This window comes from Eriocheir sinensis, chromosome 40, assembly GCF_024679095.1.
Source record: "Eriocheir sinensis breed Jianghai 21 chromosome 40, ASM2467909v1, whole genome shotgun sequence".
Taxonomy (NCBI): Eukaryota; Metazoa; Arthropoda; class Malacostraca; order Decapoda; family Varunidae; genus Eriocheir; species Eriocheir sinensis.
This window is the reverse complement of record NC_066548.1, coordinates 2269696-2283923: the sequence shown is the minus strand read 5'-3', so window position 1 is coordinate 2283923 and position 14228 is coordinate 2269696. Positions and strand designations below refer to the sequence as shown.

General features: G+C 48.1%; 2 protein-coding genes across 14 annotated transcripts in view; both read left to right on the top strand.

The window, feature by feature from the left end:
- The window catches only part of LOC127009196 (single-stranded DNA-binding protein 3-like), a 229248-nt gene that overhangs the window by 55959 nt on the left and 159061 nt on the right, over positions 1–14228 (top strand). The gene's annotated exons all lie outside the window — the stretch shown is intronic.
- On the top strand, positions 2880–13244 carry LOC127009200 (uncharacterized). Of its 2 annotated transcripts, none has more exons than XM_050882043.1 (2): positions 2880–5860; positions 6136–13244. In XM_050882043.1, exon 2 carries the CDS (start codon positions 12140–12142, stop codon positions 13067–13069), a length of 930 nt encoding a protein of 309 aa, XP_050738000.1. In that variant the 5' UTR covers positions 2880–5860; positions 6136–12139; the 3' UTR covers positions 13070–13244. The 2 variants fall into 2 exon arrangements, with proteins under 2 accessions (XP_050738000.1, XP_050737999.1); XM_050882042.1 differs by having other exon boundaries at positions 2880–5992.

Below are 14228 nucleotides of genomic sequence, written 5' to 3'. Positions count from 1 at the left end.
AGAGAAAGAAAATGGGAAGTGGATGAAATAAAGATAAAACGGGAACTGATAAGAAAAGGGCAGATGGAAGTAGAAAAAAAAGAGCTATTATATATCCAGGAAAAGGGAGAATGGATTTAGGATGTGAAAGGGAGATGGAGGGAGCTTTTCACATAGATCAGGGAGTAGAGAAAGAAAATGGGAGGTGGATGAAGAAAGGAAAACGGGAAAGAACAAGAATGAGAAGTGGAAATAGAAAAATAAGATAGCCATTATGTTTCCAGTGTTAGGAATAGAGAAATAGTTAGAGAAAGAAAAATAGGCAGATATACAAAGAAAGTTAAATGAAAGAGAAGGTAAATGGTTGTAAGATATAAAAATAAATAAGTTTTATATTCGTGAGTCATGGAAAATATAAAACAAATATAGAGAAGGAAATCCAGCGTTATACAAAGCGAAGGGAGAATAGATTAAAGAGAACGGGGCGAGGTAGAGAGGAAAAAAACAACAACATATAAAGGTTGATGGAAATAGACAGAAAAAGACACAAAGGAAAAAAAATGGGAGGGTGTACAAAGGGAAAAAAAGGATTGACGAAAACGGACCAAAAAAAGATACAAGGGAAATAAAAAAAGAATGGAATTGTTGGTGGAAAAAGACAAAAAAATAGGTACAAAGCCAACACCCAAAAAATGGAGTTGTTGAAAATAGAAATGTCAAAAGGAAACAAAATAGAGTAGAAGGGTTAAAGGAGACATGAAAAAAGGTATCGTTGTGTATTCCATGAGTCAACGGAGAAGGAAAGATTTATAAGAACGAAGCGGAAAAAAAACTTGTGAATTAAAAGAACGTTGACAGATAAAAATAATCTTGTGAATTGAAAAAAAGTTGACAAGAAGGAAAGTAAAGCAAACAAGGAAGAATAAAGACAATTGGAGTAGGAAAAATACTTAATGAAAAAAAAGTTGACAGATTAATTAGTAAAGAACGAAAGAAAGGAGGAATTGAAGGAAAGCAAACAAGGAAGAATAAAGACAATTGAAGTGGGGGGAAAAAAAATGAAAAAAGTTGACATTAATTAGTAAAGAACGAAGGAAAAAAGGAATTAAAGGAAATCAAACATGGAAGGAGGAGGAAGAATAAACACAATTGAAGGGAAAAAAACAATGAAAAAAAAGTTGACAAATTAATTAGTAAAGAAAGAAAGAAAAAAGGAACTAAAGGAAGAATAAAGACGAAGTGGGAAAAAAACCTTAATGAAAAAAATAAGTTGACAAAGATGAATAAAGTAAAGAAGGAAAAAGATGAAGAAAGAAGGAAAATAAGCCTGGAAGAAGGAAGAAGAAAGGGAAATGAAGTGAAAAAATATGAATGGAAAAAAAATTGACATGAAAAAAAAAGTAAAGAAAGAAAGGGAGAATTAGAGGAAAGCAATGCCGGAAGGAAAAGGAAAATTGAAGTGAAAAGAAAATAATGAAAAAAATTAACATAAGTAAAGAGAAAAAGGGAAGATTTGAAGGAAAGCAAACTTGAAAGGAGGAAAAATAATAAAGAAGAGGTGAGAAAAATGAATAGAAAAAGGTTAACAAAGATAAGTAAAGGAAATAAAAAGAAAAAAAAGGAGATAAGCAAAGCAAGTAAAGATAAAAAAGGAAGATTTGAAGGAACGCAAACTTGAGAGGAGGAAAAATATTAAAGAAAAAGTGAAAAAGATGAATAAAAAAAGTTAAAAAAGACAAATAAAGAGGAAAAAAGGAAAATTTGAAGAAACGCGAACTTGAAAAAAAGAAAGAAAAAAAAAGTTTAAAGAAAATGGATAAAAAAGAGTTAACGAAGATAAGCAAAGCAAGCAAATAAATAAATAAAGAAAGAAAGGATGAATTGAAGGAAAGTAAACCTGGAAGAAGAAGGAATGATAAAGAAAATTAATTGATGCTTACTTTGCCTTGGTAATGTTTTGTTGCTCTTGCCGGGAACTTTTTTTATTATTTGCCATGAATTAGTCGCCTCAAGCGCCCGCGTGTGCACATCCCCACCCCACACACACACACACACACACAGGAGAGAGAGAGAGCGAGCGAGAGAGAGAGAGAGAGAGAGAGAGAGAGAGAGAGAGGGGACGCTTTGGTATTAGGAAAAAGGACCGATTGAAAGTTAAGGGCACAGACATTCACCGCCATCACCTCAACGTCCTTAAAAATAGTAAATACATAAAAAAAAAAAACACCACTATCTCTCTCTCTCTCTCTCTGTCTCTCTCTCTCTCTCTCTCTCTCTCTCTGACCCGCTCACAGGCAGAACAGCACAGAATAGCCGGACGAAAGCTGCACCGCCCATAACAAACTCTCTCTGCACACACACACACACACACACACACACACACACACACACACACATCGGGGGAGCCATTTTCACTTACACGCCACTGCCTTTGCCACACCGGAACACCACCGTCCCCTGACACTCACTGCATGGAAGCGACCACCACCACCACCACCACCTCTACTACTACTACTACTACTACTATCACCATTACAACCATCACCACTACCACCAACCAAACCACTACAGTACCACCAACTACATACTACCACCTCATTTAGCATCACAACCACCACCACCATCATTATACCACTACCACCACCACTACTACTACTACCATCACCATCACAACCATCACAACTACCACCATTATTACTACTACAAATGCTACCGCTAACACCCTGACCCACCACCATAACCATCACCATTCCTACCATAATTTCTACTGCTACCGTTAACACCCTCACCCACCACCATAACCATCACCATTCCTACCATAATTTCTACTGCTACCGTTAACACCCTCACCCACCACCATAACCATCACCATTCCTACCATTACTATACTACCTCACCCATCACCACTACCACCATTCCTACCATTATTACTACTACAAATGCTACCGTTAACACCCTCACCCACCACCATAACAATCACCATTCCTACCATTATTGTTACTGCTACCACTCACCCACACCACCATAACCATCACGATTCCTACCATTACTTCTGCTGCCGCTAACACCCTCTCTATCACTACTTTCACTGCTACCACTGCAATTACCACCTCCACCACCACCTCCACCTCCACCGTTACATAGCTACGCCCTGCTTTTTACTTTTAGCCCCACCTCCACCTCCACCGCCCTCCTCTTCCACCACCACCCTCAATTTAACTCCACAACCAAGATTTTACATTCCCGTTATCACACCCAATTTCTCCACCACCCCATTACCAGCAGCACCACCAGCACAACCATTACCACCCAAAAAGCCAAGCCCTCACCAGCAGCCCCACTACCACCACCACCACATTAAAATATTCCACCACCAGTCGACCACCCCCACCACTGATGTCACAACTTAGCACTTCATCAACACACACACACACACACACACATACACACCCAACCAACACTTCACACTCAACCTCTTTACCACCAGCATCACCACCACCACCTCCACCTCCGCCGCCGCAGCCTCCCCGTTGCCGCCACACAACAAGCGGGTGTCGGGGTGTCGGGGCGGGTCGGGACACCTATTGATCTGGGTTAATAATGCATGGGAATTTTATCCGCGTGACCCCGTGGCGAGGCGGCGAGAGGCTGGGGGCGGCGGCACCTCTCGGGACCCGACCCGCCCCGCCCCGCCCCGCCCCCTGGTTGCCCCGCGCCCTCAAGCTGGAAGGGACGGGGGCGGGGCGGGGCGGGGCGAGACTATGAGGATGGCATCTTGAATAGGGGAGAAACACAGCCTGAATGGTGCAGTGTGTGTGTGTGTGTGTGTGTGTGTACAAGCACGGAGAGTTTATGTGTGGATAGGGAAGATACATGGCACACACAGACACACACCTTCATGATGTAAGTGTAAAGTATCTGTGGTGTTTCCTAAGCTTATAGTTGAAACGTGAGTGGATACTGGGGTATGGCATAACTATCAGGGAATTAAACGGTTCATACGTCTGCATATTTGATTTAGATGAAAAGCCCCCTCCCTAAAAAAGTAGACTAGTTGACTAATTGATCAACATAAATAGAGGCAGGTTTAAAAGGAAACGATATTTTTTGATCTTCCGAATCCATAAGGGACGGAAGCCAGGATATTATTGAACATTACCTGATTTTCACTTACTTGAGGTAGTTGAGGATATCCTGCTCGTGAGTTTGATATGCAGTTAACAGGAGGCAACTTTCTTTCAGAGGTGACTAATTTTGGTATGAATAGGAAGCGATGGTGAATTCTTGCTTTGGAAACATAACTAATCCACTTGGAAATTTTGGCTATTGGTGTTGAAAAGTAAATTTATATGGTAGTTAGACCAGAGAAGATAACCACATTTTAGGTGACGAATTCTTGCACTGGAAAGTTGGACAGTTTGACGAAGAAATATTGTATGAGTAGTGGGGCCCAAAAGTTTATTTCTAGGGGAGGCAGACAGGAAAAGGAGGAATGGTACTTGGATGAAAATAGTTAACATTATGGAAGAATGAGTGAGATAAGTTTGATGGTGAAAGAGGAGGAAGGAATATGAATGAATAATCTTTATTTTTGTGTAGATATACCGGCAGAGAGAGAGAGAGAGAGAGAGAGAGAGAGAGAGAGAGAGAGAGAGAGAGAGAGAGAGAGGTGAAAATTGCCGATTTGATATATTACACGACTCACGTCATAGGAGGTCTGTGAAGGCTGGTCTCGACACTTGTACAGATGAAACACTTGTCTTGTACACGTAGTGGTGTGGCGGCCGTGCAGCTGACACGCCGGCGAGGCATTGACACCTGGTGAGGACGAGGGGGGGGGTGAGGGGGAGGTGGCCAGGTGTGGGGGTAATCGAAATGCACATATAAAACCCAAACATTCACACAAACACATGTACACTCACCCACCGTCATGAGCTGTTTTCTTTTACTTTTTCCTCGTGTGTGTGTGTGTGTGTGTGTGTGTGTGTATGTGAGAGAGAGAGAGAGGGACGGGCTTAGCGGGTTGGTCGTTAGCAGCCAGGATAAACACCTCTTGAACCGCCTGAAATTTCAACCACGTCATATTGATCTGTCGAGTATTGTCATCCCCGCCCAGCCTCCCCTGCTCCATCCCATCCCGCCTTGGCTCACCCGCCCCCAACCCACGCGCCCGCCAGCCCGCCCGTTCGTCTGTTCGTCTGTCTGTCTGTCTGTCTGTCACTGTGACCCTCCACCATCGCTCCACACACACACACACACACACACACACACACACACTTTCACTCTCTCTCCCTCTGCCTCCGTTTCATACAAGCATCAAACACACACACACACACACACACACACACACACACACACACACACACACACACACACACACACACACACACACTATGCCCTCCCACGTTGGCCCGTATACTCCCACGCCCTCGCTTTGTCATCTGAATTTCGTCTCGTGTCCTCCTGTGTATCTGCTGTCCCCTTCCCCCCTTTCTCTCTCTCTCTCTCTCTCTCTCTCTCTCTCTCTCTCTCTCTCTCTCTCTCTCTATCTATCTATCTATCTATCTATCTCTGCCACACCCATCGCTTCCTTCCTCATCCTAACATTGCTAACATTTTACTCACTCAATCTCAGTCAGTCAGTCACTCCTTCCTTCACAACCTTGAGGTGCTGCGGCTCCTTCCTCCGGCGTGTTACAAGGCTTTGAGGAACTGTGAGGCGCGATCTAAATGAAGGCAGGGCATGTTAGCTCACGAAGTGTTTGATGTTGCGGGAGGGAAGACGAAGGGTGCGGGTGATGGAGGGAAGGGAGAGAGAGTGTGGTTGGGGTGAGTCTGCTGATAGGGAGGGGGTTGTGGGTTCATGGATTCGGGAGCTTGAGTTTGGAATGGTTACAAGGAAGTGCAGAGGAGAGACGAAGGTAGCGGTGTAGGAAGGGAGGGAGAGAGAGTGTGGTTGGGGTGAGTCTGCTGATAGGGAGGGGGTTGTGGGTTCATGGATTCGGGAGCTTGAGTTTGGAATGATTACAAGAAAGTACAGATAGAGAAACAGAGGAGAGGCGAAGGTAGCGGTGTAGGAAAGGAGGGAGAGTGATGGTGGTTGGGGTGAGTGCTGATAGGGAAGGGGTTGTGGGTTCATGGATTCGGGAGCTTGAGTTTGGAATGATTACAAGAAAGTACAGATAGAGAAACAGACATGCACCCTTGTAGATAGACAACCAAATAGAAAAACAAACAAAGACATAATACAGACAGACACAGAGGCACAGACAAACAAAAGAAGCGAGTTATGATTCCACGTAGCTAAATCCAATGTTAACACGTATTTGTTGTATGTGTATTTAGCTGAGTTTGTGAATGGCAGTATGTGTGCGTATGTAGCTGACGGTGTGGATATTGTATGTTGCCGATTATGTATGTGAATGCAGAATGTGTATGTGGGTGACTGAATGAATGGCAGATTGAAAAGGTTAGTTTGTTGTGCTTATGGAAGAGAGAGAGAGAGAGAGAGAGAGAGAGAGAGAGAGAGAGAGAGAGAGAGAGAGAGAGAGAGAGAGAGAGACTTACTGCACAAGAGAGAAATACAAGCTAAAAAGTCGACGGTAAGAGCTTTGAGAGGCATTTTGTAACCTTGTACTTATGGAGAGAAAGAGAAGGCAACGTACTATTCTAGACGAGGGGAATATAAACTAAAGAGTCGTTTGGGAAAATGCTTCTAGAGGCGTTTTGGTGTGTTATGTACTATCTTATTATGTTGTAGTGGTGGTGGTGGCTGCAGGTGTAAACAGGGGGGAGAGGGAGGAAGGGAGGGTGGAAGAAGAGAAAGGATCCTGGACGCGCGTCTTCGTATTAAAGGTCACGTATTGGATCGAGTTACTATCCGTGTGTGTGTCAGAGAGAGAGAGAGAGAGAGAGAGAGAGAGAGAGAGAGAGAGAGAGAGAGAGAGAGAGAGAGAGAGAGAATCCCCCCTCCCCCCAGTTTGCAAATCCATGTAATGTCATTTATTTTGTGCCCTGGTTCTTTCGACACTTTGCCCTCGTCCGTACAGCAGCGAGGAACAAGCCGGACAGACAGGCGGGCACGTATTAACTATTGCCTCGGATAAAAAGATGTCGGAAATATCAGATAGTTTCAAATAATTAGGGAAAATATCACGGGGTTATTCGTATTAAGGCCATCAGGGAAGAGCTTCGACGAAACGGTCTAAAATATTATTATGAAGGGAAACGCTCGGGATGATAATAATTTTTATGTGAAATGTTTGTAGCGGCGGAGTATGTAAGAGCTGTTGTTGTCCTTCTCGCTTCGTTGGTATTTCCGTCTAAATATTTTCTTGGTGTAGGGGCGCACACGGGCTCCGGGAATCCCCTTCACCCCTACCGCCCTCTACATGGCGGCGAGGTATGGGGTCATTGTAGACCTGACTGGGTGACCGGATAGTATTTCTTTGGCAGAGGGTTTCCTTGCATTATGTATATAAAAAAAAAGGTTTGAATCCTGGTAACGGCGATTTTTTACTCTGAATGGGAGTGAACGGACACCTCCTATGAGTGGGCATGGACTGAGCTTCCGTAATTGCCGCCACCTTGCTATTTTTATTGGTGTTCTGTTCGTCCATAAAAATTTTCTCTTAAGTCTTTGAAATTTGAGGAGTGTTAGAAGCTTTATGCGAGTCCGAGGCATCAGCGCGGCATCGCCAGGGTGCAGCAGCCATCAGCAAGGTATTTGTAGGGATATTAACGCCGCGCCACAACTGGTCTCGTAAAATATTGTTGATGCCCTCAAGTGTTTTTAAAATGTGGTTTTGATTCAGTCGAGGAAAGAACTTCAATTAGAGTGAAATTGACTTTGAGCGACTTAAAGCGGAATATTTATGATAACGACTTTTCATACCTCACAATATTTAAGATTATTAAAATTACAAACGGATAGTTGCATTCTTGCACTGGCTTTTTGAAATAAAAACAGGCAACTATATATTTTTAATACCTTTATCAAGTATATTGCAAAAAAGTTTCAAAACACCATCTTCATGAGTCACAAATGAGTGAAAGGGGCAGACTTAAGGGGCCGGAGCCAGGGCCTGGTGGTGTGTTCCCAGCCTGCAGCGCACGCACGCCACACGGCCGGCGGCGGCGGGGCCGGACGCTGCACGTTTGGGATGCGAGTCAAGCTGCCGATTTCGTAAAGATGTTAAAATCTTTACCAGTCCTCGAAGCGAGGCTGATTCAATTTCTGCTTCGTTTTAATTCACCAGAAGAATTCGATTTACTTCAAATTTTATAAATATTAGTAGCAGATAAATCAGATTCAAGGTGATGTAAATGCCCTCAGCGTCAGTTTCTGTACAATAAAGATTATGGACTATTGCATCAAAAGATCGCAAGAAAATGCGAAAATATTGTTATTGGTTCGACTGATTTACTGATACCCCCCCAAAAAATCAATTGCAATTTGATATTGGGATTCGCTTTTTGGGAAGAAGTCTTTTACGTACTTATTGTTTTTATCTTACAAAGTTTCATTTAGTTTCTGCTGTGGTTTGAACTACCCTGCTGCCGCATCCCCCGCCCACACAGGTGGTGGTGGTGGTGGATAACTTGAAATGGAGAAAACGTCGAGTCATTCTTTGCTGTGACGTGTGAAAAAGATGTACAGCGTAATTACTTTACTACAGCAGGTAACCTTGTTAGGTCTACAGACAATGCATTTATTCGTGTGTGTGTGTGTGTGTGTGTGTGTGTGTGTGTGTGTGTGTGTGTGTGTCCACCTCTTTTGCACCCTTCTCTCGTGGCACAAACCCACTACGTCTCCATTTACCTGGGGGTGAACGGAGGTGGCGAGAGACGCGAGTTGAATGTACGGCGCTGAGCACATATGGTTATTGGTGAAGGAAGGTGAAGGACAGTGTGTGTATTTTATGTGTTGAGTATATATAGTGAGGTGTGGTGTGAGGCGCTGCTTGTGTGTGTATACAGCGATGGAAGGAATGGAGAGGCAGAAGCAGTGAGGCGAGGAAACCCATCTCTCCGAAAGTGACAAACAGACTGCTCAGGTAACACACCATATTCGTCGAACACACCAGCTGCCCTATTGAGACGTGGGGGTGGGGGTTGGCGTGGGCGTGCGAGGACTGGACGCTGGATGAAGGCTTGGGGCAAGGGAGGGGGGTAAGGGAATGTATGTCGAGACGAGGAATGGGTGTGTGTGACGGTGTGTGAGGGATGGCGTGCGATAAGGTGAGGTATGGTGTGCGATAAGGCGTGGTAAGGTGTGCGTGGGTGACGAGGGGTGAGCACTGACCGTCTGGGTGGTTGGGTGGCGCGGGGCTGAAACCAAGTGGGTGGTGAGGTTCAAGGCAGGGTGGCTGGCGCTCCGAGGATGCAGGGTTAGGGCAGGGCGACGCGGCTGTGGGCTGGGGGGCGGGGGTGGTGGGCGGTGGGTACAGTGGCTGGATGGTGGTGGTGGGGACGGAGGCTGGGTGGGTGTGGTGGGGGTAGGGGTGGGCGGCGTGGGTCAGGGATCACCGAACACCAGGCACGCCACACCTTCCACCGGCTAGCGGGGAGGACCGAGGCTGGGCAGGTGGCGGGGAGGGCGCATCTCACCTGCCTCGAGACACCTGGCCGGCAGGCGGGCAGGGGCAGGGCAGGGCAGGGCCGGGCCGGGCCAGCTGGGGCCAGGCAGCCTGACCCGCGCACCGCCCGCCTCTGCAGCGGGAGCCGTGTCGCCGCACTGCCAAGCATACACGATTGGCCCAAACAACGTTACCAGTAAATTTAAAAGCATTTTTCCTATGGAACGGAATGGACGATATTGTGTTCAAAAAATGAAAAGTTCATCTGCTAATGAAAAACGCATCGAGTCCAATCATGGGACGATCGAGCGGATTACCCTCGCTGCCGCCGCCGCTCTCCGGCCCGCGCACTATTACCTTGTAATTCTCGTTTACATTAAAATGTATTAAAGAATTACAGTAGCGCGCGGATCAACTCTGCGTGCCGCCTGTGCCCCGCCGGTGCCCTCCCCTCCCTCACCGCCACTCGGCGAGCCGCCCCGCCCCCCGCCGTGTTCAAAAATAGATGAATTGCCGGTGTCGATACTGTGTGACGGTGGAGGCAGCGAGGAGCGTGTTGACAGACGGGATGGTGATGACAGGAGAGAGAGAGAGAGAGAGAGAGAGAGAGAGAGAGAAACACACCGCTGGACAGGCAGGGCGCGATAAGACCAAAGCTTATCAGATTATTGATAAGGGGGAGGTATAGGCTGTAGGGATTTGAGCACGCCAGATAAGGCGAGGAGCGTCAAATAGTGGCGTGGACGCCTGGCCTCCCGCGAGGCACCCCGGCGGCGGGGATTAATGCGTTACATGCGGCAGGACAGACACACATACACGGGGCCAATTAACGCCGCCATGCGGTGTGCCATCACGCTTTGCAGTGGCCACCATTATTCCCTCTCCCCCCTCCGCCCTCCCTGCCTGCCCCCGTCACGCCTCCCGCTGGGCCTCATACGCTAACCTTACCTCACCTCTGTCTCATCAAATATCGCTCACAGGGAACCTCTTTGACCTCGCACTCGCCCTTCATCCTCATGAAACCTTTCTCGCCCTCATTCGCCTCCCACCCTGTAGGCCACCCTCTCCTCCGTACTCCTGCGCCTCCTCCCTCCCGGCTTCCTCATATAGCCGCCTCCGCCGTGGGTGCTACGCCTCCCCCACGGCGCCCTCCCCTCCCGTCCCTTCGTTCCCTTTTCTCCCTCGCCACCAAAGCATCGGTTCCCTCCTGTGGCTTCCCGGCCAACGCAGAGCCTCCGGGCCCCACAAAAATATTTTATTTATTCACGTTTTTTCCCTTCCCTGCAGTGTATTATTCATCCTCTGTAAAACTGCGTCGCTTGATATTTTACAGCGCGTGCAAGTAAATGAATCATGCAGGCGACTGTTTCTGTGCTTGTTTACACGCGTCGTAAACACCGCACGTCCCACATATCGCTGCCTGCTGACGTGTTCATCAGCGGGGCTCAAAATTCCCTAATAAACAGGACAGAGCCGCCCGATGCCTGACCGCTCCCGAACGTCTCCGTAAATCATCATACATCTGGACACCATAACCTCCCCCCCCCCTCCCCCCCCCTCTCCTCTCCTCCCGTTCCCTTGTGTCCCCGCTGCTTCGCCCTGTGTTGCCAGATGAGCTCATTCACATTTAAAGTGGCGACCTAGAACTTGGGTAATAATATAAAATGTTGTGAAGTACACGTGTGGGGCGCATAAATCTTACACTTTATGGGAGGCTGTGTTGGGGGGGCCGGCGGTGTGGATCACTAGAGAAAAGGGGGGGGTGGAGCTGGCCTGGGAACGGGAAGGGTTACTGGGGACTGGAATATGGAAGTATGGAAAGCCGTGGCCCCTGTGTGTGTGTGTGTGTGTGTGTGTGTGTGTGTGTTGCAGGGGGGGTGGAGGAAAGGAAGCATCGTGGGTTGAGTGACAAAAGTTGTGTGGTTTAGGTTACCGCAGGAATCTATGTATAGTAACGGTTGTGTTGCTTTGAGCGCAGGTTTCGGGTAACGTATGCTTGGGTCTGTGTTTGCGGGTGTGTAGAGGTACTTCGATTTGTAGCGCGATTATTATGAGTGACTACGGGATGGTGAACACGGTAAACAGCCTCACTAATCCTCTCATTGGAACACACACACACACACACACGCACAAACACCATCGGTTTAGCCTCTGCCTCACCCAAACACAATATCGGTTTAGCCTCTGCCTCACCCAAACACAATATCGGTTTAGCCTCTGCCTCACCCAAACACAATATCGGTTTAGCCTCTGCCTCACCCAAACACAATATCGGTTTAGCCTCTGCCTCACCCAAACACAATATCGGTTTAGCCTCTGCCTCACCCAAACACACGCGCGTCGCACTCACCCGCCACCACCCTTCTCACTCTCACTTGGCACGCCATACATTCCCTCCCGCATCACGCACCATAACATAACGCCGTGTATGTGACCTTTCACTAGACAACACAGCACAGCACAGCTCATCACGTTACCGGTCAGCATCATCTCCCACCTAGCCCGTCACGCAGCAGCACCAACAGCAGCAGCTCAGCACCCGATACCAAACGGTGCGTGAAACCCCAACGACGCAGATTAAAATGACCTTGAAAATAGAAAGCGGTGCATCATACGCAGCATCAGCCGACGCCGAGCCGCCAGGTGTTGGGGATCAGCGTGACGCGGGATTGTCCAACATGCACCTCGGAGCAGCATGGCGTCACTTACTTCACCGGGAAAGTGCCAGGCGTTTCCTTTCCTCGTGGGGGATTGTGGTCACTATTAAGCTCCCAAAGCAACATTCGCAACACAACACAACGCCACAGAGAAGCGCCACAATCCTCAACGGGGCAGTGCTAGGTGCCATCTTTTCTTATAGGGGTCCGTGGGGCACTCGTAGGTACCCAAAGCAACACCCAACACAACACATGGCAACGGGGAAGCACCTCAGAGCACATGATACCTTATACCTCAGCGGTGCAGTGCTAGGCGTTCGGAGGAGGTTGGGGGGCACTCCTAAGGATCCAAGGCAACACTCGCAACACAACACTGGGGAAACACTTCAGAGTAGTATGGCACCCTATACCAGGCGTCCTCTTACACTGTCGAGGAGCGTGTGTTGGCACTCAGATGGTACTCAAAGCAACACTCGCAACACAATTCCGTGGAAAAGCACCGTAAAGATGTGTGGCACCTCTACCACAGTTGGGCAGTGCCAGCAGTCCCTTTCCACCATGGGGGGCACTCCTAGGCCACCCAAGCCAACACTCGCAACACACAACGCAACGCAGCGGGGAAAACACAAAATCGCTCCAACAAAGAACAATGAGGGGGACAATGCCGCCACCACCACCACCACCACCGCCACAACAACAAAAGAGGAAAAAAATATAGAGAGAAAACAGTCTAATGTAGCAGAAACAACACGCGTCGGGACAGCGAGCATAACAGCGCATCACACAAAAGAACGCACCGGCACGGCATCACAGCGGCCGCCCCGTGATCACACCCAGGATCAATTTTGCAGGTGAAGCTGTTATGTAAAAATGTTTCACTTTGGCTTTTGTCGATTTACGATGCATTATGGAAGGTTTTTATGGGCGTCGGGGAGAATGAAGCGACGGAGTTGAGCGAAATGGCAGCGTTGAGCTTGATACGGTGTTTGTTCGGCGAGGGTGTTGTCCGGATCCTCTCACGGCCCGGGGATCCACGTGTAGGGGGGGAGGCAGGGGGTAGGGAGGGGGTCGACGAGTGATAATGGGGGGTGGGGTGAGGGATGAGGGTGCCAGGTGTGTGTGTATTAAAGTTGTGGCAGCGGTGGCGATATCAAGGATTGTGCTGCAGAGGTGTTTTTTTTCGTGTGTGTGTGCGTGTGTGTTTGGTAGGGTGGTGGTGGTGGTGATTTTGGTAAGGGTGTTAGGGGGGGGTGGAGTGGGGTGGCCAGGTGTGGAAAAGTGGTGGTGGTGCTGGTGGTGGAATTTACGATTGTGGTGGAGGTTACTTTTGTGTGTGGTGATGGTGGAAAGGTGCAAAGAAAGTGGGTTAGTGCATGGCGTTTTCATCCTTCAAGTGGTGGTGAGGTTGGTTTGGGGAGGTGGGGGTGGAGGGTTGAAAGTTTTGTGGGAGGGGAGGCAATGATAGAAGTGGTGAGGGAAGCGGTATTGTGGTGGACTGATTGTGATGATGGTGGTGGTGGTGGTGGTTGTGCTATTAGCGGTAATGGTGGTGTTTAACGTTGGTGGAGCTATTAGTGTGTGTAGGCGGTGGTGGTGCACTGATGATGAGGTGGGGGTGAGATTAGCGGGGGTGGAGGTTGTGGTGTTTTGCAGAGTGGCAATTGGCGTGATGGTGTAGCGATGGTAGTGGTGGTGTGGTGGAGCCAGGGGTAGATAGAGGTGGTGACGGCATGGTGTGGAGACATTGATGGTAGTGGTGGTTTGGTGGAACGAGGGGTAGGTTGAGGTGGTGACGGCATGGTGTAGAGACAGTGATGGTGGTGGTTTGGTGGAGCAAAGGGTTGGTAGAGGTGGTGACTATGGTATATTGATAGGTGGTGATAGTGATGGGTAGTGGTGGTGGTGTGGTGGAGGGAGGGGTTGGTAGAGGTGGTGACTATGGTATGTTGATTGTGGTGATAGTGGGGGTATGGTGGCAGTAGTAATAGTGGGATGGTAAAAATAATATGCGTAA